The 25,987-nt window shown below is 53.3% G+C and overlaps 2 protein-coding genes across 2 annotated transcripts in view; both read right to left on the bottom strand.

Annotated features, from left to right (window-relative positions):
- Positions 1 to 75: 75 nt before the first annotated feature.
- On the bottom strand, positions 76 to 7,629 carry LOC123506764 (delta(3,5)-Delta(2,4)-dienoyl-CoA isomerase, mitochondrial-like). Its single transcript, XM_045259087.1, has 8 exons — positions 7,605 to 7,629; positions 5,152 to 5,159; positions 4,756 to 4,931; positions 4,111 to 4,333; positions 3,903 to 4,029; positions 2,170 to 2,323; positions 1,658 to 1,784; positions 76 to 1,504 (listed from the first exon to the last, which is right to left on the bottom strand). The coding sequence occupies exons 1-8, from the start codon at positions 7,627 to 7,629 to the stop codon at positions 1,403 to 1,405; spliced, it is 942 nt and encodes a 313-aa protein (XP_045115022.1). The 3' UTR covers positions 76 to 1,402.
- LOC123506760 (mucin-16-like) overlaps positions 6,857 to 25,987 on the bottom strand; it is a 46,706-nt gene continuing 27,575 nt past the window's right edge. Inside the window, 8 exon segments of the mRNA XM_045259077.1 lie at positions 6,857 to 7,191; positions 7,605 to 10,123; positions 10,126 to 13,680; positions 14,509 to 14,753; positions 14,851 to 15,100; positions 15,213 to 15,373; positions 17,800 to 18,639; positions 18,672 to 25,953. Coding sequence (XP_045115012.1) covers positions 8,792 to 10,123; positions 10,126 to 13,680; positions 14,509 to 14,753; positions 14,851 to 15,100; positions 15,213 to 15,373; positions 17,800 to 18,639; positions 18,672 to 25,953 — 13,665 coding nt within the window. The 3' untranslated portion in view covers positions 6,857 to 7,191; positions 7,605 to 8,791.

Below are 25,987 nucleotides of genomic sequence, written 5' to 3'. Positions count from 1 at the left end.
GTTAAGTCATAAATACTCTGAAGAGTCTCCGGAGAAAGAGCAGATGGATATTTGGGGTAAAAATACAAATGAGAGTCTCCCTTCCTTACCTTTTATTTTAGTCAATCAACACTTGGACACAACACAAGTCTCTCTCCCAAGTGTCCAAAAACTAACAATTTTCAACTAACAAAATTATAACTTCAGATTACACAAATTTCTGAAAACTCTACTGAAATTTTCAACTTAGTAAAACAACACAAAACACAATTTTCAAGTTTTTCTCACAACACAATTTTAGTTTTTCTCAACTCTATACAACACAACACAAGTCTCTCCCAAGTGTCCAAAAACTAACAATTTTCCACTAACAAAATTATAAACTTCAGATTACACATATTTCTGAAAACTCTACTGAAATTTTCAACACAATTTTCAAGTTTTTCTCAGTAAAACAACACAATTTTCAAGTTTTTCTCACACCCAACACAATTTTAGTTTTTCTCACAACTCTATACAATAATTTATGAAGCACTGCATGTTGTTTGTCCTTCCAACACTACACCGTCTCCCCATAAAGACACACCATCATTCTGGGACCACTTCACCGTCAGCCTCGGGTCTCACAATGCCTGACCATCACTTCACCAGTACAAGGCCTATGTAATACAGAACCAACATTCAAGTAGGCTTTTTTATAGATATATCTCCCTCCCTCCTAGAGAAAAAATAAATAAATAAATTTCTTAACCCCCCCATCCTATCTTGTACAATTTCCTAGGCCTATGCGAACCTTACAGCAATTATTTTGAGCCTATTTACAGTCTATCTTTAAGTTCCCTATTAACACCAGTCTAATTTTTCTCTACCAACAAAAGTGTGTATAGAAATATAGAGAGATTTGCTGTGGACTGCTGTGGAAAATAGACAATTATACATGTATCTATCTATCTATCTACACTGTCATATATACAGGAGAGAGGGAGAGAGGGAAGGAGGAGGAGAGGGAGAGAAAGGAGGAAAGGAGAGGAGAGGAGAGAAAGGAGAGGAGAGGAGAGGGAGGGAGAGAGAAAGGAGAGGAGAGGAGAGGAAAGGAGAGGAGAGGAGAGGAGAGGAGAGAGAGAGAGAGAGAGAGAGAGAGAGAGAGAGAGAGAGAGAGAGAGAGAGAGAGAGAGAGAGAGAGAGACTTAATGCCTAATATCACTTTACATTCATATTCTCTCACTCTCACTCTCTCTCTCTCTCTCTCGTCAAAGGCACCACACACAAACCCCCCAAAATAAACCTAACCTAACCTAAACACCCGTGAACACCCTAACAATTACAATATGACACTTTCTTGCCCCTGACGCACCCTGCCGTGGTGTGGGGGTGTGGCGGGGGTGGCAGGGTGACGCGAGGCAGGGTGGAGGTAGTTTAAAGTCTATAGTTTGGAGAATATAGCCTTGTTTTCACCCTTGCTCATCATCGCCATGGCCGCAATCCTTACGTCCTCGCTCTGTAGCATCAGCATGTTGAGTTTGGCCTGGGAAAATTAATATGTTACGTTTATGTCCTCAATATAACAGTAATTAATTTTTTCCCCACTGTTCAAAGACACGTAAAGAAATCACCAAGCTTTATTTTTTTTCATTTCTCATTTCAAACACCACTAAAACACACACACACACACACACACCATGTAATCCAGACCCTCTTCCACACCATGGTCTCTTGAGTAAATTAGGGCTATTTTTGAGGTCTGCACTGCCACAGGAGACTTGCTGGCGATGGTGGAAGCCAGCTCGACTGCCCCCTCCTCCAGGCTGAAAGAGAGTGAGTGAGAGTGAGAGTGAGAGAGTGAGTGAGTGAGTGAGTGAGTGTCCTAACCTAACCTAACCTGTGTGTGTTGTCTGTAAGTTTCAATCAATCAAACTCCTTCCATCACATAATTAATCTCAAATATGACCTTTACACCCCCATACCACCCCCCTCCACCCATGCCCCATCACCCCAACACACCCCTGAACACCCCCCCCACACACACACACACCCAAAACTGTCCCCCATCACCTACAACACACCCCAACACCCCAAAAAACACCCGCACACACCTGTCACACTCAAACAAACTAAAACACAACACACCACACCCCGCCCATACCCACCCCTCCAACACTGCCCCCTCATCACCCCAACACCCCCACACACCTCTCTTTATCCTCAAACACCCTGGAAACGAAGCCACACTGGAGAGCTTCACTAGAGAACATTTTGCGTGCCGTGAAGACAAGTTCCCTGGCTAGACTCTGGCCTCCCACCACCTTCGGAAGCCTCTGGAGGGTGCCCACGTCCGCTGCCAGGCCTGTGGGGGAGTGAGAGGGCGTGTGAGAGGCAGGGAGAGACAGAGAGAGGCAGGGAGAAGTAGAGAGAGGCAGGGAAAGACAGAGAGAGGTTAGGAGAGGCAGGGAGACACAAGGAGAGAGAAGGAAACAGAGAGAGAGGCAGGGAGATGTAGGGACAGGTTGAGAGAAAGGGAGATAGGTTGGCAGAGGAAGGGAGAGGTAGGGAAAGGCAGGGAGAGGCAGAGAGAGAGGCACGGAAAGGCAGGGAGAGCATAGAAATGAAAGCCATATTGATAGAATTTTTAGAGAAACATATAATTTGGTAAGGAATATTGGAGTAGCATTTCACTACATGGACAAAGAAATGATGAAGAAATTGCTAAGTACTATAATAAGACCCAGATTGGAATATGCAGGAGTAGTGTGGACCCCTCATAAAAAGAAACACATAAGGAAGTTGGAGAGACTACAAAAAATGGCTACAAGAATGGTTCCAGAATTTGAAGGATGACATATGAGGAGAGACTAAAGGCTATGGATCTACCAACCCTGGAACAAAGAGAGAGAGAGAGAGAGAGAGAGGGGATCTGATACAAGTTTATAAATTGATCAACGGAATGGACCAAGTGGATAATGAGAAACTGATCCTGAGAGAAGAATATGACACTAGAAGCACAAGATTGCATAGTAAGAAGCTGAGGAAGGGAAGATGTCTGAGAGATGTTAAAAAATAGTGAAGAATATGACACTAGAAGCACAAGATTGCATAGTAAGAAGCTGAGGAAGGGAAGATGTCTGAGAGATGTTAAAAAATAGTGAAGAATATGACACTAGAAGCACAAGATTGCATAGTAAGAAGCTGAGGAAGGAAGATGTCTGAGAGATGTTAAAAATAGTGAAGAATATGACACTAGAAGCACAAGATTGCATAGTAAGAAGCTGAGGAAGGAAGATGTCTGAGAGATGTTAAAAATAGTGAAGAATATGACACTAGAAGCACAAGATTGCATAGTAAGAAGCTGAGGAAGGAAGATGTCTGAGAGATGTTAAAAATAGTGAAGAATATGACACTAGAAGCACAAGATTGCATAGTAAGAAGCTGAGGAAGGAAGATGTCTGAGAGATGTTAAAAATAGTGAAGAATATGACACTAGAAGCACAAGATTGCATAGTAAGAAGCTGAGGAAGGAAGATGTCTGAGAGATGTTAAAAAATAGTGAAGAATATGACACTAGAAGCACAAGATTGCATAGTAAGAAGCTGAGGAAGGGAAGATGTCTGAGAGATGTTAAAAAATAGTGAAGAATATGACACTAGAAGCACAAGATTGCATAGTAAGAAGCTGAGGAAGGGAAGATGTCTGAGAGATGTTAAAAAATAGAGTTTCCCGCAAAGATGTGTTGAGACGTGGAACAGTTTGAGTGAGGAAGTGGCATCACCAACGAGTGTGCAGAGCTTTGAAGAAACATTGGATAAGTGTAGATATGGAGACGGGGCCACACCACTCGGTAAATACACAGAGAAACACTCCTGGAGACTACTACACCCTTTCAAACACACCCCACAGCCTCCCCCACACCCACCTACACCCACACTCACCCACATCCACCTCCTTGACTTGGAACCAGGCATCGGAGGAGCAGTAGCGGATGTCAGCACCACACACCAGGTCAACACCGCCCCCTACACACGCACTGTGCACCGCTGCGATCACTGGCTTGGGGCACTGCAAGGTTAGGTTAGGTTAGGGAGAGAGAGGGAGAGGGACTAGGTAAACACACACACACACACACACACACACACATACCCGCTCCAAGGCACTGAAGGACGTCTGGAACTCTCTGATGGCTTTGTGGATCACCCTGCCCCGTCTCGCCACATCCGCCCCGTCCCCGCCCTCAGCAGCCGCCCCGATGCTGGCTAGGTCCATGAGGTCAATCCCTGCTGTGAATACCCGTCCCTCTGCCCCAAGCACCACCGCCCGGCAGGATGTGTCTTCACTCAGCTGGTCAAAACAAGCGCCGATCTCTCTGTAAGGGTGTTTGGGGGTGTTAGAAGGTATTTGGGGGTGTTTTTGTGGTGTTTGGGTGTGTTAAGCGTGTTTTTGGGATGTTTGAGGTGGTTTTGGGGGTGTTTGGGGTGTTTATAGGTGTTAGGGTGGTAAAAGGGGTGTTTTGCGGTATTTGTTGGGGTGTTTGGGAGGTAAGGGGGTGTGTTTGGGAGGAAAGGGGTGTTTTGGGGATGTTTGGGGTGTTTTGGGGTGGTAAGGATGTGTTTGGGGATATTGTGGGTGTTTTGGGGATGTTTGGTTGTGTTTGGAGTGGTAAGGGTGTGTTTTTAGTGCTTCAAATGTGTTTAAGAATATTTAACTCTCTCTCTCTCTCATTCACTCACTCACACTCTCATTCACTATCACACTCTCTCTCTCTCTCTCTCTCTCTCTCTCCCTCACCTCCAAAACACAAGGTTCATGGCATTGAGTTTCTCTGGACGGTTAATCTTCACCATGAACACATTTTTCCTCGGCTCTGTCACTGCGAGGGTCTCATATTTGTACCCCTCCGCTGCCGCCGCCGCAAAGCCCCTCCTGGCACCCCCACCCACTGCCGCTGCTGCCACACCCCCTGCCTGGAAAGTGTGGTTAGGTTAGGTGAGGTTAAATTACATTGTTAGCCATTTAAGTAACTATTTTTAAGTAATTCAAGATAAAGGTATGTAATCTTATTAAGTACTACATCAATTAAGTAATCTATCTTATATGTAATGAGGTGAGCGGGCAAGTAATCCACACGGCTACTAGTAATCGGCTACTAGTAATCGCTCTTTAAGTAATTATTTCAAACGTTACTTTCAAATCTGTCAAAATAATTATATAATCTGCACTAGTATCAGTATATCAGTAGTAATTAGTGCAGCCAAACCATACACCCAACAAGTAACACATACAAGTCATCACTCCAATAATTAACAACACTAACATGTAATCTCTCTCTGAAATAAGCTACTGGCACTGTCCTAATATACACATCCCTCCAGCTGTCCCCATTTCCTGTCTCTTTCACTCACCTGACGGGATGTGGCGAGGAAAATGAGGTAACACAAACTAACCTGACCGCTAACATTTAATCTCTCCGAAATAAGTAACTATGGCACTGTCCTAATATACACATCCCTCCAGCTGTCCCCATTTCCTGTCTCTTTCACTCACCTGACGGGATGTGGTGAGGAAAATGAGGTAACACAAACTAACCTGACCGCTAACATTTATTCTCTCTCTGAAATAAGTAACTATGGCAATGTCCTAATATACACATCCCTCCAGCTGTTCCCATTCTCCGGTTCTTTCATTCACTTGACGGGATGTGGCGAGGATAATGAGGTAACACAAACTAACCTGACTGCTAACATTTAATCTCTCTCCGAAATAAGCTACTGGCACTGTCCTAATATACACATCCCTCCAGCTGTTCCCATTTCTTGTTTCTTTCACTCACCTGACGGGATGTGGTGAGGAAAATGAGAACACAAACTAACCTGACCGCTAACATTTAATCTCTCTCTGAAATAAGCTACTGGCACTGTCCTAACATACACATCCCTCTGGCTGTCCCCATTTCCTGTCTCTTTCACTCACCTGACGGGATGTGGCGAGGAAAATGAGGTAACCCAAACTAACCTCACAACGCTAACATTTAATCTCTCTCCGAAATAAGCTACTGGCACTGTCCTAATATACACATCCCTCCGGCTGTCCCCATTTCCTGTCTCTTTCACTCACCTGACGGGATGTGGCGAGGAAAATGAGGTAACACAAACTAACCTGACTGCTAACATTTAATCTCTCTCTGAAATAAGCTACTGGCACTGTCCTAATATACACATCCCTCCGGCTGTCCCCATTCCCTGTCTCTTTCACTCACCTGACGGGATGTGGCGAGGAAAACGAGGCAACCCAAACTAACCTAACCTAACCAAACTTACCCAACCTAACCTCATTTCACCCCATCGGAAATTAATAATAACTTCAGAACACAATTTAGCTTCGGTTAAGTTAGATTCCCCCCTCAGCCACCACTAAAATCGCACTATCCCAGGAGGTACCCAAGCTTGTCAGACACCAGGAAACTACACGTCACTCTACAAATCCTCGCGGTCTGGGTCACACGTCTACAAATCACAAATTTCTAACCTAACCTGACCAAACTTACCCTAACTCATCCCAACTATAACTGGTATTACTGCAGTGTGGACCAGTACACCACCCACACCTCACTCTACACATCCTCACGGTCTGGGTCACACTTCTACCACCATTTCACCCTCTCGGAAATTAATACTACCTCTAGGGCAGTTTAGCTTAGGCCTACGAGCATTTCCAATAATTTCTACTACTAAGTTACTATGCTAACATGTAATCCCTATCATGAGAGAGAGAGAGAGAGTAATGGAGGAAGTGAGGATTAGAATGCTAGCTGCTATGTACCGTCAGCTGCTATGTACCACTTGTTTGGCTCTTATGTACCAGATACCAAGGAAATAAAAACACAAAACCAAACATTGTATACATTTATTAAAAGTTGTGAAGCAATAAAATTCAGCATGATACATTATTAATACATTCTTATTCACTTACATCATGATCCATTAGTTCGACACAGCGGTTTAGAAAGTCTGATGTTCATATTATTTCGTCCTGAGGAAAGGGAAACCGCTGTGCCATGGTGGTATTAACAGGATTGCATTTTTTCGTTTTAATTATTACTCTGTGGTGATAAAGTACCTATGTGTTAATACTATCTGAGGTACATAGCAGCCAGGGATGGTACATAGAAGCCAGGGATGGTACATAGAAGCCGGTGGTACTTAGAAGCCAACGGTGCATAGACGCCTGTTCCCGAGGATTAAAACAGGATAGAAATGAATAAATGGATAAGAAATGGAGGGAAATGGAAATAAAATAGGAATAACAAAGTAATAATAATAATAAGTAACTATGCTAACATGTAATCTCTTTCATAAGTAATTAAGGTTAAGATCACTCGTTAAGTAATCAGTAATCACCGCTGCTCTTTATAAGTGACCACTACACACACGTACACACTTAACATACACACATATATAAGTAACACAAAAAAGCACGAAAAACTATCAAATCAAACCAAAAAATAAGAAAATAAGCAAGAATTAATAATGAAACTGCACATTCCAATACACCCCTTTACTTAACGACACTTTTCTCACTTATCTCAACACTTACGTCACTTTTCAACACACACACCTGTTCTCTAATTAGTTACTCACCTGCCATGAACCGTAGAGCCCACATGGAGTAGGAGAAATAGGAGAAAATGATAAAAATGACAGCACGTTTCTCTCTCTACTCTAGTCTCGCTTCTTCTTCCTCCTCTTGTGTGCGGTTCACGGCAAAATATCGACATCATGGTCTTATTTAGATTTATTATGATTTTGGTAAGTTTTTGTGGTGAATTTGTTGTTTAAAATTTATCAGAGCATTTTTAAGCTAGTTTTGGTATAGTATTATGGCACAGGAGAGTAAATATGAATGAATATAACAGCTGTCAAAATATCGAGATGAAGTAAGGATTATATTATGTTATATTTAGATAATTAATATGTTATAAAGAATAATTCAAGGTTTTCTGTTGCCTTTCTCGCGTATTAGTTCACCATATCTCATCAAACGAGGGAATAAAAGTGTTATAAGACCATCACAAATTACCAAGCTATGAAGAGAAGCAGGATTAAGAAATTAATTAAAACGAAATGAAAATAAAAAGGAATCCTGATTATTTTTCGCTCCGAGACTCACTCAATGACCTCCAAGACATACTGGTTTATATAATGACAAGTTAATAGGATGCTGAAGCTAACTTACCACGCACCACCACCACCACCACTACCACAGTGCTGAGGAGGAGGAGGAGGAGGAGGAGGAAGGTGATTCAGTAGAGCGAGTGTTTAGAATAAGGCGCCACAACTAAGGTCATATGGCGCCGTTAAGGAACATAACACACTCAAACTAAGACTTTAAATTTTACGGCTAAAGATACGAGGACGCGAATAAAGGAGCTGAAAAAGGAACGTAAGATTAACAGAGTAAAAGAAAGTCCCTAAATAAGAGATCTAAGAAAGGAGCGGCGAGCCATGAAGGAGCGCACGCTGATCAAGTGCAATGAACCACGTAAACACAGGGAGTGACCATTACCTACACACGAGATGGTGGGCGTGGTGGCGGACGGCAAGATGACAGGGTGGCGGGCGGGTGAGCGACGCGCTGAGGACACGAGGAGGGGAAGGAAGGAGGAGGAGGAGGAGGAGGAGGAGGAATGAAAGAGTGTGTTGAGGAGAAGCTTTATTGAAGACACACTGTAAGGGGTTGGCGGGGGCGGGAGGTCCCTGGAAGACGGAGGGGGGTGGGGGTACATGGAACACGGAAGGGGAGGGGCAGTGGAGGGGCAGTGTAAGGGTCAGCGCAGCCTCGGTGGGCGCCCCCAGGGGTCTGAGTCGCCACGCCAGCGCGACGCTCGCCGCGGGTCTGCCTCGCCCTCGCTAGCCACGGAGCCCAGCGAATCCACGCCCCTCAGGCCGCCACGCCGCCACCCCACGCCCGCCCCCGGCAGCGAGGAGAGCGAGGCGGCGTGGCCCCGCAGGTAGGGCGTGTCCTGGCTGGAAGCGGCCGTCCGCTGGTACCGCTGGTGGGCGTCCAGGCTGCCTCCCGCGGGTGTGAGACGCGGGCGGCGTGGCATGGGCGGCGAGCTGCCCTCCCCTAAGGAGGAGGAGGAGCCACCCAATAGGCGCCGGGCCGCCGCCAGCTGGTCGCGACACTGCTGCCGCGACGCCTGCAGGCGCGCCTCACGGTACCCAGGGCTATAGCAGGGCTCCGGCGCTGGTGTGGGCGCAGGTGAGGCGTGACAGGAGGACCAGTGGGCGTGGGAGGAACATGGGCTGGCCAGGGCGCGGCAGTACTGGTGGCTGGGCAGGTGGGAGGGGGACACGCAACAGCACAGGGGGGAGGGGCTGCCGGTGGGCAGGGCGGGAGTTGAAAGGTATGGTGAAGGGACAGGGGGCGCCATATGGTCACAGAAGGGCGTCTTGGACAGATCCAGGGAGGAGTGCAGCACGCAGCGCCCCGGGGTGTTGTAGTGGTTGTGGTGCTCGGACAGCAGGCGCCGCCGCAGGTGTCGCTTGTGTGCGCTGAGGCGCAGGCGCTCCTCCAATCGGTGGCAGGACTCCTCTACGCGCCGCTGGTGCAGCGCAAGACAGCGGTGTGCTCCCAGCTCCCGTTCCGTCCCAGGGGACGGCGAGTCCCACTCCGAGGAGGAACTACGTCCACCGTAGCCCCCGGGACGGTTGAGGCGCTCCCGCCGCTCCCGCCACTCGTGTAGGCCGCGCGGGTGTGAGAGGGCAGGAGCCGAGTGCTGGCGGGGCACGTCCAACCACCGACGCGAGGGCATGGTGGTGGCGGCAGCGGAGCGATAGTGACCACCGCTCTCCGAGGTCTCACCATCGCTGAGGGAGTCACAGCTGGTGCAGGCGTCGCGCCACAGGCCACGTACGTGGCGGGGGTCAGTCTGCACTGCCACAGAGCACACCCTCCTTCCGGGACCGCCGCCCTCCTCCAGCAGGGGCGGCAGGGCCGGCGCGGCGCGGGCAGGGCTGAGTGCTTGCTGGCGCAGCACGAGGGAGGTCTCTGAGAGAGTCTTGAGCACCTGCCCCGCCTCCTGCACCACGCGTGACAGCGCCTGCCAGGTATGCCCCAGCCCCGCCTCGTCCCGCCCAGCCAGGTCACCTTCACTGTGGCAGCGTCCCATGCCCGCACCACCAACACCCTCCCCGCTAGTACCACCGCCAGCCAGGGTATCCAGCGTGGGCGTGGTGGGTGCGGACAGCGTGGTACTGGGTGAGACGGGCGCCGTGAACACACCATCGGTGGGCGTGGAGGGCACGGATGAGGAGGAGGTGCGGGTGTGGGAGGGAGCGGGTCGGCCAGGGCTGAGGGCGTCCAGGACCCGTGAGGCGGTGGTGGCCTCCCGCAGTGGGGAGAAACCCCCAGGGGAGGAGATGGCGCCTGTGGAGGAATAGCCAGAGCAAGACACACCGGAGGAGGAGGCGGCGCGTGAGGCGGGGAACACTGCTGAGGACAGGGAGGTGCTGGAGCCGCCCTCCTCCGTGGACAGCGAGGCAGAGGGGCGTACCCGCACCTCTCCCGGCAGACTGGGCCGTGGCGCTCGGTATGGCAGAGGTGGTGATACCACTGTTGGGGTGGAGGTGGGGGGTGGGGAGGTATCCTGGGCGGGGCACCACGCAGCACACGGTCACGGATGTGTTGTGGCAGGCGCAGTGCAAAGAGGTGGCGCAGGTTGGAGCGGGGCAGCGGCAGGGAATCCTCGTCGCTGGAAGCCTCGGGGGCAGGGGGCGTTCCCGCGGTGGGCGGCGGCTTGGGTGGAGACATGGGTGGTGGTGGGGGTGGGGAGAAATGTTTGGGTGGCGGGGGCGATGGGGGTGAAGGAGGCGGGGGCGTGGGGGCTATGGGTGTCAGGGAAGGTTTCTTCATGATGGAGCGCAGTCTGGGGCTGGGGCCTGCAGGAGGCGGGGGTGGCGGCGTGCTCTCCTCCTGCCACTCTGGCACCTCAGTCTCCAGGTCGCCACCGCCGTGCAGGTCAGTCCAGGACACGGCCTTCTTGGGCAGCCCGTCGGTGGGGGCGCGGCGGTGTAGCTGGGGCGAGGACCTGCTGCTCTCCGAGGACAGACGGCGCCCAGTTGGTGGGGGCGCAGGGTGGCCCAGGATAAGGCTCTTCATGTCCTGCCACGATGCCTCCCCCCAGCTGCGGCCCGGCGATGGAGGTGGAGACGGTGAGGGTGATGCAGCAGCAGGCAGTGGCGTCCTGATGGTGGTGGTGGTGTGAGGCGCATGATTGGCAGGGTCTGGCGTGGGGCTTGCCAGGCGGGGCGGGGAAGCTAAGCGGGCAGGGCTGGGGGGCGGCGTGGTCTCCTGCAAGGATTCCTCTGAGGAGCAGCGGCGTCCCCTCGCCAGGAAGTCCCGCAGCTCCTGGCTCGCCTCCTCCTCCAGGCTGCACGTCCGCGTCAGCCCCGCCCGTAGCCTAGCGGCACCCATGCAGCCCAACGCGCGGCTCACGGTGTCCAGCGACGCGGCGCGCGCCAGTCTTCCGCCCGCGGAGCGGTAGAGATCGTAGGGATGAGTGCGGCGTGGCCCGTGAGGCAAGGCAAGACTGAGGCCCACCTGGGATAGGTCCGGCGAGCTGCGGTAGTGATCCCCTGAGGTGGTGGGTGGGGAGTGGGCGGCGGGCGGGCGCGTGGCGGCCTCCTCCTCAGGAGTCATAAACACGAAGGTGATGCTCTCATCTGAGGCGCCCCAGTCGTCCTCCGTTGCGGTGAGGTCCCGTTCCAGCAGGAAGCTGCCGTGCCACGTAGGCGAGCTGAGCGCCTCCACGCGACGCTCTGGCCCGCCCTCAGCCTCACCCTGGGAACAGTCAGACACCATCACTGTCACCCCGGGTGAGGACGAGGCTGACCCCCCGCGGGTGTTGAGGGGTGGGGCAGAGGGTGCCTGATGGTATGTGTGCTTCCTGATGGGAGCTCTGGTGGGGGGCGAGGTAGTGGACGTGATGGCGAGGGAGGTGGGGCGCTGGGGCGGGGCGCTGGCTGCCTGACGGAAGCTGTTGACCAGAGCCTGCAGCTCAGCACTCAGCTGGCTGGCCACGCTTGGTGGTGACTGTTCCCTCTGCCGCTCAGCACGGGGTATGACGGCCTGGTCGCCAGCACCACGCAGCGGCGGCAGCAGGCAGTGCTGAGGTGGAGGGGAGTCCACCAAGGCAGTGCGCATCGCTGGTCTGGCGTCTCCACGCTGGGCTTCGCTGTCTACATGGTGGGCAGGCTGGGTCCTCAGCACAGCTGGTGGCATGTTAGCAGGGCTAACGAGGGGCTGCTGGCTGGGTGCGCCACCCATGCCTGGGGGCGAGGGGGTTGTCCTTCGATGGAGAGAGTCTGGAGCATCACTAGGGATGGAGCGGTTCAGCGGCGTGGTGTCCGTGGCGGGAATGGACGGACCAGTGTGGTGTGGCGAGCCTCGGCCAGCCTTCCTGTCTCCCTGGGTCTCCCCCCGGTGAGGCGCCTCCACTGGCACGCCTGCCCGCGCCCTGCTGATCCTGGCAGCAACTGCGGTCGTGTATGGTGGACGGAACGTTTCGCGTGATGGGGCGAGAGTGGCGCCCTGGGCAGACCACTCAGCTTCCGAGGAGGGGCGCACCACACCCTCTCCAGAGTGAGGGTGTGGAGGGGCGCGATGCTCCCCTTGGTCTCTTCCTTTCATCCCCTCATCCTCTCCCTCCACCACGTCTGCCGCACGCCCCGGCTCTGCCCGCGTCTCCGGTGCGCCCTGGCACACCACCAGGGCGTCCTCGGCCAGGGACACTTCCTCGGACTCCATCCCGGAGTGGCTGGCCTCGGGGCTTGGGTCTGGTGGCCTGAAGTGGGCTGCAGGAGGCGGAGTGGGCGGCGGGGCGGCATGTGAAGACAGTAAGGCACCGGTTTGTGCTGGTAAGGCATCTGAAGGCGTGGGTGTGGGTGTGAGCGTGGCGGTGGGGAGGGCGTGGGCTGCTGCGGTGGTGGCAGTGGTGGTGGTGGTGGTGGGCACAATGAGGATGTTTGCTGGGGACTCATTCCACCCCGCCACACCCCGCGGCGTCCCGTGGGTGAGGGCCTGCGCCGAGGGTCCTGCAGGAGTCCTGGGCAGGGAGAGGGATCCTGCAGAGGCATGAGGGACAACTGCAGGAGGTTTGTACTGAGGACGCAATCCCGGTGTGACCTGGGGCAGGGACCCACAGCCCTCCTCCTCCTCCTCCTCCTCCTGGTGTGTGTGTGTGGTGTGTGTGTAGGGGTGTGTGGGGAGGTGTGATGTGCTGGTAGTGGCGGGGGTAGAGGCGTGGGTAGTGGAGGGGGTCATCACAGCGGCATGGGGGAGGGGTGCTGGGGTACACACATCACCCCCACCATACATGACAGGGGTGACATCCTCCCCATCCTCCTCATCCCTTGCCTCCAGCTCCCCCTCCTCCCCAGAACTCATACTTGACATGTCCCTCACCTTAACACGCCTCACCCCAGGCTTTGCATCCCTACCTAACCTGGGGGGCCTTCTGGACACCCCTGGAGGCGTCCCCATAGACATACCAGCGGAACCCCAGAAGACACCCCAGGAGGCACCCCAGATTCTGAAACCCTTACCATGGGGGAGATACTGGGGTGTGTGATGGTGCCTGTGGGAGTTAAGGCTTTGGACACCCCAGTAGTGTGTTCTGTGGGGGTGGAGGTGGCCAGGGGGGAGGGGTGAAAGAAGGGGTCAAGTTTCAATGGCTTAATGTGAGGTTTCCTGGGGGGAGGTGGTGGAGGTGGTGGAGGTGGTGGGGGAGGAGGTTGTTCTGGTGAAGTGGGGTCGTATGGTATGGGGACTGGATGGTGGGGGAGGCTGTGAGAGGGATGCAGAGGGTGTGGTGGTCGTGATGGGCTGTGGGAAGGGTGTGGTGGTCGTGGTGGGCTGTGGGAAAAGTGTGGTGGTCGTGGTGGGCTGTGGGGAAGGTGTGGTGGTCGTGATAGGCTGTGTGGTGGCCGTGGTGGGCTGTGTGGTGGTAGTGATGGGTTGTGGAAAGGGTGTGGTGGTCGTGGTGGGCTGTGGGAAGGGTGTGGTGGTCGTGGTGGGCTGTGGGAAGGGTGTGGTGGTGGTCGTGTGGGCAGTGTGGTGGTCGTGGTGGGCTGTGGGAAGGTGTGGTGGTCGTGGTGGGCTGTGGGAAGGGTGTGGTGGTCGTGGTGGGCTGTGGGAAAGGTGTGGTGGTCGTGATGGGCTGTGTGGTGGTCGTGGTGGGCTGTGAGAAGGGTGTGGTGGTCGTGGTGGGCTGTGGGAAGGGTGTGGTGGTCGTGGTGGGCTGTGGGAAAGGTGTGGTGGTCGTGGTGGGCTGTGTGGTGGTCGTGGTGGGCTGTGGGAAGGGTGGGGCTGGTCGTGGTGGGCTGTGGGAAGGGTGTGGTGGTCGTGGTGGGCTGTGTGGTGGTCGTGGTGGGCTGTGGGAAGGGTGTGGTGGTCGTGGTGGGCTGTGGGAAGGGTGTGGTGGTCGTGTTGGGCTGTGTGGTGGTCGTGGTGGGCTGTGGGAAGGGTGTGGTGGTCGTGGTGGACTGTGGGAAAGGTGTGGTGGTCGTCATGGGCTGTGTGGTGGTCGTGGTGGGCTGTGTGGTGGTCGTCATGGGGTGTGGGAAGGGTGTGGTGGTCGTGGTGGGCTGTGTGGTGGTCGTCATGGGGTGTGGGAAGGGTGTGGTGGTCGTGGTGGGCTGTGTGGTGGACGTCATGGGCTGTGGAAAGGGTGTGGTGGTAGTGATGGGCTGTATGCTGGTCGTGGTGGGCTGTGTAGTGGTCGTGGTGGGCTGTGGGAAAGGTGTGGTGGTCGTGATGGGCTGTGTGGTGGTGGTCGTGATGGGCTGTGTGGTGGTCGTGGTGGGCTGTGTGGTGATCGTCATGGGCTGTGGGAAGGGTGGTGGTCGTGGTGGGCTGTGGGAAGGGTGTGGTGGGCTGTGTGGTGGACGTCATGGGCTGTGGAAAGGGTGGTGGTAGTGATGGGCGTGGTGGGCTGTGTAGTGGTCGTGGTGGGCTGTGGGAAAGGTGTGGTGGTCGTGATGGGCTGTGTGGTCGTCGTGATGGGCTGTGTGGTGGTCGTGGTGGGCTGTGTGGTGATCGTCATGGGCTGTGGGAAGGGTGCGGTGGTCGTGGTGGGCTGTGGGAAGGGTGTGGTGGTCGTGGTGGGCTGTGGGAAGGGTGTGGTGGTCGTGTTGGGCTGTGTGGTGGTCGTGGTGGGCTGTGGGAAGGGTGTGGTGGTCGTGGTGGACTGTGGGAAAGGTGTGGTGGTCGTCATGGGCTGTGTGGTGGTCGTGGTGGGCTGTGGGAAGGGTGTGGTGGTCGTCATGGACTGTGAGGTGGTCGTGGTGGGCTGAGGGAAGGATGTGGTGGTCGTGGTAGGCTGTGGGAAAGGTGCGGTGGTCGTGGTGGGCTGTGGTAAGGGTGTGGTGGTCGTGGTGGGCTGTGGGAAAGGTGTGGTGGTCGTGGTGGGCTGTGGGAAAGGTGTGGTGGTCGTGGTGGGCTGTGGTAAGGGTGTGGTGGTCGTGGTGGGCTGTGGGAAAGGTGTGGTGGTCGTGGTGGGCTGTGGGATAGGTGTGGTGGTCGTGGTGGGTTGTGAGAAGGGTGTCGTGGTCGTGGTAGGCTGTGGGAAGGGTGTGGTGGTCGTGGTGGGCTGTGGGATAGGTGTGGTGGTCGTGGTGGGCTGTGGGATAGGTGTGGTGGTCGTGATGGGCTGTGGGAAAGGTGTGGTGGTCGTGGTAGGCTGTGGGAAGGGTGTGGTGGTCGTGGTGGGCTGTGGGATAGGTGTGGTGGTCGTGGTGGGCTGTGGGAAGGTGTGGTGGTCGGTGGGAAGGTGTGGGTGGGCTGTGGGAAGGTGTGGTGGTCGTGGTGGGCTGTGGGAAGGGTGTGGTGATCGTGGTGGGCTGTGGGATAGGTGTGGTGGTCGTGGTGGGCTGTGTGGTGGTCGTGGTGGGCTGTGGGATAGGTGTGGTGGTCGTGGTGGGTTGTGGGAAGGGTGTCGTGGTCGTGGTGGGCTGTGGGAAGGGTGTGGTGGTCGTGATGTGCTGTGTGGTGGTCGTGGTGGGCTGAGGGAAGGATGTGGTGGTCGTCATGGGCTGTGTGATGGTCGTGGTGGGCTGTGGGAAAGGTGTGGTGGTCGTGGTAGGCTGTGGGAAGGGTGTGGTGGTCGTGGTGGGCTGTGGGATAGGTGTGGTGGTCGTGGTGGGTTGTGGGAAGGGTGTGGTGGTCGTGGTGGGCTGTGGGAAGGGTGTGGTGGTCGTGGTGGGCTGTGGGAAGGTGTGGTGGTCGTGGTGGGCTGTGGGATAGGTGTGGTGGTCGTGGTGGGCTGTGTGGTGGTCGTGGTGGGCTGTGGGAAAGGTGTGGTGGTCGTGGTAGGCTGTGGGAAGGGTGTGGTGGTCGTGGTGGGCTGTGGGATAGGTGTGGTGGTCGTGGTAGGCTGTGGGAAGGGTGTGGTGGTCGTGGTGGGCTGTGGGATAGGTGTGGTGGTCGTGGTGGGTTGTGGGAAGGGTGTCGTGGTCGTGGTGGGCTGTGGGAAGGGTGTGGTGGTCGTGATGTGCTGTGTGGTGGTCGTGGTGGGCTGAGGGAAGGATGTGGTGGTCGTCATGGGCTGTGTGATGGTCGTGGTGGGCTGTGGGAAAGGTGTGGTGGTCGTGGTGGGCTGTGGGGAGGGTGTGGTGGTTGTGGTGGGTTGTGGGAAGGGTGTGGTGGTCGTGGTGGGCTGTGTGGTGGTCGTGGTGGGCTGTGTGGTGGTCGTGGTGGGCTGTGGGAAAAGTGTAGTGGTCGTGGTGGGTTGTGGGAAGGGTGTGGTGGTCGTGGTGGGCTGTGTGGTGGTCGTGCTAGGCTGTGTGGTGGTTGTGGTGGGCTGTGGGAAAAGTGTGGTGGTCGTGATGGGCTGCGTAGTGGTCGTGGTGGGCTGTGTGGTGGTCGTGCTAGGCTGTGTGGTGGTTGTGGTGGGCTGTGGGAAAAGTGTGGTGGTCGTGATGGGCTGCGTGGTGGTCGTGGTGGGCTGTGGGAAGAGTGTGGTGGTCGTGGTGGGCTGTGTGGTGGTCGTGATGGGCTGTAGCAAGGGTGTAGTTGTCGTGGTAGGCTGTGTGGTGGTCGTGCTCGGCTGTGTGGTGGTTGTGGTGGGCTGTGGGAAAAGTGTGGTGGTCGTGGTGGGCTGTGTGGTGGTCGTGGTGGGCTGTGGGAAGGGTGTGGTGGTCGTGGTGGGCTGTGTGGTGGTCGTGGTAGGCTGTGGGAAGGGTGTGGTGGTCGTGGTGGGCTGTGTGGTGGTAGTGATGGGTTGTGGAAAGGGTGTGGTAGTCGTGATTGGCTGTGTGGTGGTCGTGGTGTGCTGTGGGAAGGTTGTGGTGGTCGTGGTGGGCTGTGGGAAAAGTGTGGTGGTCGTGGTGGTCTGCGTGGTGGTCGTGATGGGCTGTGTGGTGGTCGTGATGGGCTGTTGGAAAGGTGTGGTGGTCGTGGTGGGCTGTGGGAAAGGTGTGGTGGTCGTGGTGGGCTGTGGGAAAGGTGTGGTGGTCGTGATGGACTGTGTGGTGGTAGTGGTGGGCTGTGGAAAGGGTGTGGTGGTCGTGGTGGGCTGTGGGAAAGGTGTGGTAGTTGTGATTGGCTGTGTGGTGGTCGTGATGGGCTTTGGGAAGGGTGTGGTGGTCGTGATGGGCTTTGGGAAGGGTGTGGTGGTCGTCATGGGCTGTGTGGTGATCGTGGTGGGCTGTGTGGTGGTCGTGGTGGGCTGTGTGGTGGTCGTGGTAGGTTGTGTGGTGGTCGTGGTAGGCTGTGTGGTGGTCGTGGTCGGCTGTGTGGTGGTCATGGGGTCCAGCACACTGACAAGAGGCAGAATACCTTTGACATCAGGCACACATAACTCCTTGGCCTCCAGGGGCTCCCACACAGGGGCGTCCTCCACCTGGTGTACGCAGATTACTGGGGCTTGTCTGGTGAGGGCCTCTTGGGGATGACAGTCCAGGGGTGGTGGGCGGCTACCAGACACACCACGGGGCCCCTTCCAGGCTGCCGCGACCCTGGAACCAAGAGTATGTTGATCTAAGCTTGCCACTTTCTCGGCCTCTTCTTCACCTAGACTCACTGCAGAGAACTTTTTCAGGAGCATGGACCTGGGCGTGGGCGTGAGCGTTGTGGCTGTCGTGGGCGTGGCCTCCATGGTGGCTGTGACTGCTCGGACCTGCACTGCTATTGGCGGCGTGGCTTTGGGGAGGACAGCTGTGTTGGTGGTGAGGACATCATCTAGGGAGCTCTGTGGAGTGAGGGATGTGAGGGCGAGACTGCTGTCCACTGAGCTGGGAGGCGTAAGGGAGTCCTGCGTGGTGGGGGAGCTCCCTTCGTCAGTAGAGCTCTGTGGGGTGAGCAGTGTAGCCACCCCTAGCACTGTCTGGGGTGCTAATGTACCTGGTGGGGGATGTGTCTCCTCCAGGACGCTCTGCTGGGGGACATACAGCACCCCTACTTTGCTGGAAACCTCTGGAGTGACCTGAGGCTTTCCTGGGGTGTGGGGTGGTGGTTCCTGCGCCCCTGATGCCTGGAGGGGTGATGGGGCAGCCTGGGGCACTGCTGGGGCGTGACTGTATGGCAGGGAAGGGATCTGTGTGAGGGCCGCTGATTCCTGGGTTTCCTGCATGCGTTCCTCGCCCTCTTGACTGCTGACTGGTGTGCTGACTTGCTGATCTGATGATTTGTCACGAACAACTTTCACTCTCACTGGCCGAGGAGGCTGACTGCTGACTGCTTTTTTTTCTTTGCTTCTGGTTTCTGCTGACTGCTGATTTTCTGTAGGTGCTTTGCCTGCATTGTGTGTTGATAGGTGCTGACTTTCGATGTGTCCTCTGCTTGTAGTGTTGCTTGGCTGCTGATATCAGCTTCTGTGTGAGTCGGGGAAACTTGAGGAGTGCTGACTTTCTCTGTAGGATGAACTGGCGGTGACTGCTGACTGCTGACCTGTTCCACAGCCTGCACTGCCTTTGGGTGGTGCTGTCTCAGTTCTAGTACAGCTTCTGTCAGCATTGTTTCATGGGTGCTGAATTGGGGAAGGGAAAAGGTCAGCACGCTCTGGGAGGTGGTGTCCACACTGTCAGCTCGCATCAGCACTGGTGATGGGGATGTGATCTCACTTGTCTTTTGTGACAGAGGTGCTTGTTGTTTGCTGACATCATGAGGTGGCTGTAATGATTGGCTGCTGACTTCCACAGGAGTTGGTGTTGTGTGGCTGACATCTATGGTTGGTGCTTCTGTCAAATGTTGAAGCCTGACATCCTGCAATGACTCTGCTTGTGCTGCCTGCTGAGTGCTGACTTCATAAAGTGTTTCTTTTGGTTGTAGTTGCTGACTTCTGACTTCAGTCAAGGCACGTGATTGCACTGTTTGCTGACTGATGGTTTCCAGCAACTCTGAGTCAAGTTGACTGCTGACTCCATGAATTACTTCCAGATGTTTACTGCTGACTCCACACACTGTTGGCTGACTGCTGCCTTCTTGCATTTGAGGCTGAAAGAGTTGCTGACTACTGACCTCATGGACTATTGGCTGAATGCTGACTCCTTGCACCTTTGGTTGAAGCACTTCCTGACAACCAACCTCTTGTAATTGCTGACTGCTGATTTCCTGTATCTGTGGTTGAGTCAATGATGGACTGCTGACTTCTTGTACTTCAGCCTGTAACATATGCTGACTGCTGACTCTCTGCAGTGCATGTAATTGCTGTAATTGTTGACTGCTGATCTTTTTCTGTTGTGGTTGGGGTGTTTCTTGGCTGCTGACAGTCCCCATAACCATAACTTTAGTCAGCACTGAACCAGGATGCATTAACTCTTCAGCAGTCTCCATCTGTACAAGTTCCTGACTCTGCATTTGTGACAAGGATGGCGTCAGCACTCCTTGGCAAGTGCTGACTCCACTACTAGACAATGGAGTGCTGATTTCACCAGATGGGGTTGTCTGTAGATATTGAGTGCGGACTCCCTCCATAGATTGAGTAAGGACAGGTTTATGAGTGCTGACAACAGAAGGTTGCTGACTGCTGACTTGCTCCATAGCTTGTATTGCTCCTTGCTGTTTCTCTCCTGTATACTGAGGCAGCGCTGACGGATGACTAGCTGAGTGCTGCATAGGTAGTGTCAGCATTCTCAGGTCTTTGGAATCAGCCTGTGTCAGCACTGGTAATGGGGCGGTGCTTTCACTTGCAAATTGAGTCAGTATTTCAGGATATGTGCTGACTTCATGTGCTGCATGTGTCAGCACCATCTGTGGGACACGACGCTCAGGAGAGATAGGAGTCAGCACCTCTGGCTGAAATTCTGTTTCTTGCTCAAGTTGACTCAATACTGGATGCTGAGTGCTGACTTTAATTTCAACACCTGTCAATTCCTCTTGGTCACCACTGAGATGCTCCACAAGTTGAAGATTTGCTGAAGGCAGACTGCTGACTTCTTGCAGTGGCTGGGCTGTGGGCTGGTCCTGATTGCTAACTTGAACAAGATTCTTTGGCAGCATCTCCAATAACGTGCTGACTTCCTCTACTGATTGCTGCTGTGGAGTGCTGAATCTCACTGTAAACTGATCTTCTGCTGACTGCTGACTGCTGACTTGTATGAGCTTCTTCAGGTCTAATTGCAGACTGGCGACGTGCTCCTCTGCTACAGTAAACTGACTTTCTTCAGCCATAGTCTGAATGAGCACTGCTTGTTGACCACTTCTTTGCTGTGAGAGTGTCAGCACTGGCTGGAATGTACTGATTTCAGCATCAGGTTGTGTCAGCACGGGTACTGGAGAGTGGTTGTCACTTGCAAACTGAACTGGTAATCTTTGTGGAATGCTGACATCACTAGTAGTATGAATCAGTACCTGCTGCTGCTGCTGCTGACTGCTGACACCTTGTATAGCCTGTGTTTGAAGTAATCCATGCTGACTTATGTCTTGCACAGCTCGTGACTGAGCCTGGCTGATATCTGCTGTAGCCTCTGTCAGCATTGCTGGCTGACTCCCTGCCTGGTGTGATGGAAGAGTCAGCACAGCCTGAGAAGTGGGCATGTCGTCCTCCTCACACTGTGTCAGCACCGGTAGTGGTGAGGGAAATTCACTTGCAAACTCAGTTACTGTTGGCTGTGGAATGCTGACTTCAACTGCTGAGTGTGTCAGCACTGCTTGTTGTTGTTGACTACTGATATGGTCTATCACTTGCCTTGGCAGTGGGTGCTGAGTGCTGCTGATCTTATCCAGTGAATGTGTCACCAATGTCTGCTGTGCACTGACTTTCTGTTCCATCAGCACTGATTGCTGTTCACTGCTGACTTCCTGTAGTGCTTGTGGTGGTGGTTCATGGGTGCTGACTTCTGTCTCTCTGTGTGTCAGCTTTACCTGGGAGGTGCTGATACTTTCCGCACTGAGTTGTGGTTGTTGCAGAGTGCTGACTTGCATTACACCCTGTGCTTCCTGTGGCTGACGAGATCTCACTCCTCCCTCAGTTGTGATCAGCACTTGTTGGGAGCTGGTGGTTGGAGGAGGCAAGGATGTCAGCACTCTTTGGGATTTTGTGCCTCCATCATCAGCCTGTGTCAGCACCGGTAAGGGAGCAGCGCTTTCACTAGCAAACTGTGTCAGCAGTGGTTGTGGGATGCTGACCTCAGTGGCAGAGTGAGTCAGCATAGGCTGTTCCCTTTCTACCTGCAGCACGGGATGAGACAGCACCGGTTTTAATGTGCTGACTTCCTCTAAATGACTGATGTTCCCACCACACGGCATGGAGTGTTCAGTGCTGATCTGTTGGTCTTCCTGCTGACTTATTCTTTGCTGACAGCTGACATCTGATGACTCAAGCTTCACTTCTTGCTGAAAACAGACTTCTGCTTGAGACTCCACAGGTTGCTGACTCGCACTTTTGGCAGATCCTGAGTCCAATATCTGCTGACTGCTGACTTTTGGAAACTGAACCTTTACACGTCGATGGCTGCTGAGTGTTGCTGACAGTGCTTCCTCTTGTGGCTGACTGCTGATTTTGATTTCTGCAGTGCATTCTGTTAATACTGTTTGATGCCTGACAGTCTGCTGCGGCGGTAAAGGCGTCAGCATTGTCTGAGAAGTGTCAGCACATGTCAGCACCATCCTTGGAGAAGAGGCCTCGCTTGCAAACTGAGTTAATACTGATTGAGGCATGCTGACCTCCACTTGTTCAGAGGTGCTGACTCTTCCTGCAGTCTGTACTTGTAGTGAATGCTGAGTGCTGACTTGGATCCCTCTTGTAAGATCAGCAGTTGTTTCTGTCTCTATATCCAGAGCTGACTGATGGGCAGTCAGCGGCTGTGAGGGAGGTGTCAGCACTTTAATAGGTATTGTAGAGTCAGTGACAGCACGTGTCAGCACCGGTGATAACACAACACTCTCACTGGCGAATTGAGTCAGCACTGCATGAGGAGTGCTGACTTTCTCTATGCCCTGCTGAGTTTCTAATAGCTGACTGCTGACTTCTGCTGACTGTGGTTCAAATTCTTGCTGACAAGGTAACAATGCTTTCTGCTGCAGGCTGACTTCTACTGACTCATCCCGCAATGCCTGCTGACGGCTGATTTCTTCTGACAGAGTATCAAGTGACTTGGTTTGCTGACTGCTGACTCGCACGAGATCTGGCTGATAATAGCTGACTTCTGTTGCACATTCTGTCAGGACATCCTCTCCCCATTGTGGTTGGTGTGTGGGTGGAGTCAGCATTTCTTCAGAGACATCTTCATCACTGTCAGCCTCTGTCAGCACTGTAATGGAAGCTGGACTTTCGGTGGCAAATTGTGTCAGCATTGGTTGGGGAATGCTGACTTCAATTCCTTGCCTCAGCACTTGTTTTTGGTCATAATTGTCTTTCTGAGCTTGTGTCAGCACCGATTGTAGAGTGCTGACCTGACCCACTGTTTCTGCCACACTTGGAAGCTGACTGCTGAGTTCGTGAACTGGATGTGCTGACTTTTCTTCCGGACTGCTGATTTTTTCAAGTACAGGCGTTTGCAGTGCTTGCTGAGTGCTGATTCTTGTAACAGTTTGTTTCATGTCAGCTTCTAAATGTCTAACGTCAGCTAAAGACTGTGTCAGCACGGGCTGTGGTGTTGCTGTCAGCTGAGTCTCCTGTCTGTCATGCTCAGTCAGCACTGGTAAAGGAGCAGCGTTCTGACTAGCAAACTGAGTCAGCACTGGTTGTGAAATGCTGACTTCGCTCTCAGTATGTGTCAGTAATGTTTGACAAGTCCTGGTATCCTCAGAATGTGTCAGCCCTTGTCCAAAGGTGCTGACTTGTTCCTGCGAGTCTTCTGGTGTCAGCTCTGGTTGCTGACTCTGCTTTCCCAGCACTTGAATTGAAATAGCTGCTGGACAACTGACGTCTTCTGTAGCCTCTGTCAGCATCAGCACATCACCTCTGCTTTCTGCTAGAGAGTATTTCAGTGCCGACTGCTGAATGCAGACATTATCAGATTGAGTTGATGCGAGTTGCTGACTACAGACTTGTCCCATGGATGTTATCAGCGCTTGTGGCTCTCTTCTGACCTCTTTTGTTTGTGTCAGCACTGGCTGTAAAATGCTGACTTCTTCCATTGTTAGGGTTTCATGCTGACTACTTGCTGACTCCAAAGCCTGTGATGAGACTAACGGTTTTGTGTCTTTTGCTGAATGTGGCAACACTGATGGCTGACTGCTGACTTCAACTGACTCTTCGAACTGCAATGGCTGACTGCTAATCTCTGAGCATGCCAACGGTGATAGTTTACTGCTGACTTCTACTGACTGAGGCAACATTTGTGGCTGACTGGTGACCGGAACGGATTGTGACAAAGTTTGTGGCTTGCTGATGTCTGCTGAATGGGCTGATACTGTTTGCTGAGTGCTGACTTCAGGTATTGACTGTACCTTCTCCAGTTCATGCTTGACTGTTCCCTCATCCTCTGTCAGCACAGGCTGGTCAGTAGTCAGCCGTGGGGATGGTGTCAGCATATCTGGTGAGGGGCTTTCTTCATCACACTTAGTCAGCACTGGCAGTGAAGCGGTGCTGACACTTGCAAACTGAGTCAGCACTGGATGGTGACTATCAACCTGGCTGATGGTGTGTGTTGAAAGTCCCTTCTGAAAAGTAGTGTGTATTGGTGTCAGCATCTCTGTGGTGCTGACTTCCTGGCACGGTACAGTTGAAAGATAGTGCTGACTGCTGATTAGCTCATCTGGTTTCTGTCTTGTGCCATCCATAGTGCTGACTTCCTTCACAACCTGTGTCTGAATATGGTGCTGAGTGCTGACTTGCTCTACAGTCTCTGTCAGTTCTGGTTCAAGAGTTCTCATCTCTCCCACAGCCTGCGTCAGTGGTGTAGGCTGACTTCTTCCCATTGAGGATGTCAGAACTGTTTGAGAAGTGCTGCTGACTTCTCTATCAAGCAGAGTCAGCACTGGTAATGAAGCACTGGTTTCACTGGCAAATTGTGTTAGTACATCTTGAGGAGTGCTGACTTCACTAGTGCGTGCTGAAAGAATTTGCTGATTACTCCTGACTTCAGAATCCCTTAGAAGTTTCTGGGAAATACTGACCTCTGTCAACGCCCGTGCCTGTGCCAATCCTGGCTGCTGAGTGCTGACTTCCTCCGTGACTTGTGGCAACATTGGCACCTGGCCTCTAACCTGCTGACTTCCCTGAGGCACAGAAGGTTTTGTACTGCTGAAGTCATCCACGTGAGATTCCTGCTCTTGTTGCTGACTGCTGATTTCTTCCTGCACCCTGACTTCCACTGGCTGCTGACTGCTGAATTGTGTTGCAGTCTGTGTCAGCAGTGGCAGGTGACTTACTTCTGTAGCTAAGTGTGCTGACAATAGTTGTTGAACGCTGACGACTGCTGAGCGTGGTTGACTGAGGCAGCTGACTTCTGTTACTGCTTCCATTTCGCCTGGCTGAGGATAGCTGACCCTTGGAGGTGTTTCTGTCAGCAATGGTTGACTACTGGTTGTCTGAGGTAATGCAGATGTCAGCGGTGCCCATTGAGCGCTGAGTTCATCCTCAAGCTGTGTCAGCACTGGATGTGGAACAGCACTTTCACTTGCAAATTGAGTCAGCAACGGTTCCTGTGTGCTGACCTCACCTGTGGAGTGTCTCAGAACTTGTTGTTGGCTAATTACTCTCTGTTGAAGATCTGTCACCATTGCTCCTGATGGTTCTTGCTGAGTGCTGACTCTCAGCGCAGTCTCTGTCAGCACTGGTTGTTGTTGACTACTGGCTCTTGTTACAGCTTCCATCAGGACTGGCTGCTGCTGACTGCTGATTCTTGGATGAGCCTCTGTCAGCATTGATTGTTGTTCACTGCTGACTCTTGTTACAACTTCCATCGACACTGACTGTTGCTGGCTGTTGATTGATGGTGCAGGCCCTGTCAGCACTGCCTGTTGCTGTTTGCTGACCTCATGATCTTGTCTTTGTGTGGCCTGCTGACTAGCTTCTATCAGACTGCCTGATGACAAGGGATGGAGAGAGCTGACTTTCACCAAGTTTTCAGGGATGGTGCTGACTTTCTCTGTATGCAGTGCTGACAAGCTGGCTTGTCTGCTGCTTTCAGCGACAGGTGGAAGTGTTGGCTTTTCAGTGCTGACTTCTGAAAATTTTTCATGTTGAGATTCTCTCCAAACCTGAGGTGGTGCTTTCTGCTGACTCCTGACTTCTTCTAATACCTTGGTCTGAACACAAAGCTGACTGCCGAGCTGCATAGCAACACCCATCATTTCTGGCTCAAGGTGGCTGACTTCAGCTGCAGCCTCTGTCAGAACTGGCAGGGAGGACTGGACTTGGGGGGATGTACTGCCTTCAGCACTGATCTGTGTCAGCACTGGTAATGGAGTTTTGTTTTCACTTGCAAACTGAGTCAGCGCTGGTTGTGGGATGCTGACTTCATCTGCCACGTGTGTCAGCAATGAACGCTTGTCTGTGCTTTCTATTTTAAGCCCTCTTTGGACTTCAAGTGCTGAATGCTGAGTTTTCCGGCATCAGTTTTTAGCTCTTGGTGAGAAG

This window comes from Portunus trituberculatus, chromosome 2 (assembly GCF_017591435.1).
Source record: "Portunus trituberculatus isolate SZX2019 chromosome 2, ASM1759143v1, whole genome shotgun sequence".
In the NCBI taxonomy this organism is placed as follows: Eukaryota; Metazoa; Arthropoda; class Malacostraca; order Decapoda; family Portunidae; genus Portunus; species Portunus trituberculatus.
Note: the sequence above shows the minus strand (reverse complement) of the source record. Positions and strands in the feature narration are given on the sequence as shown.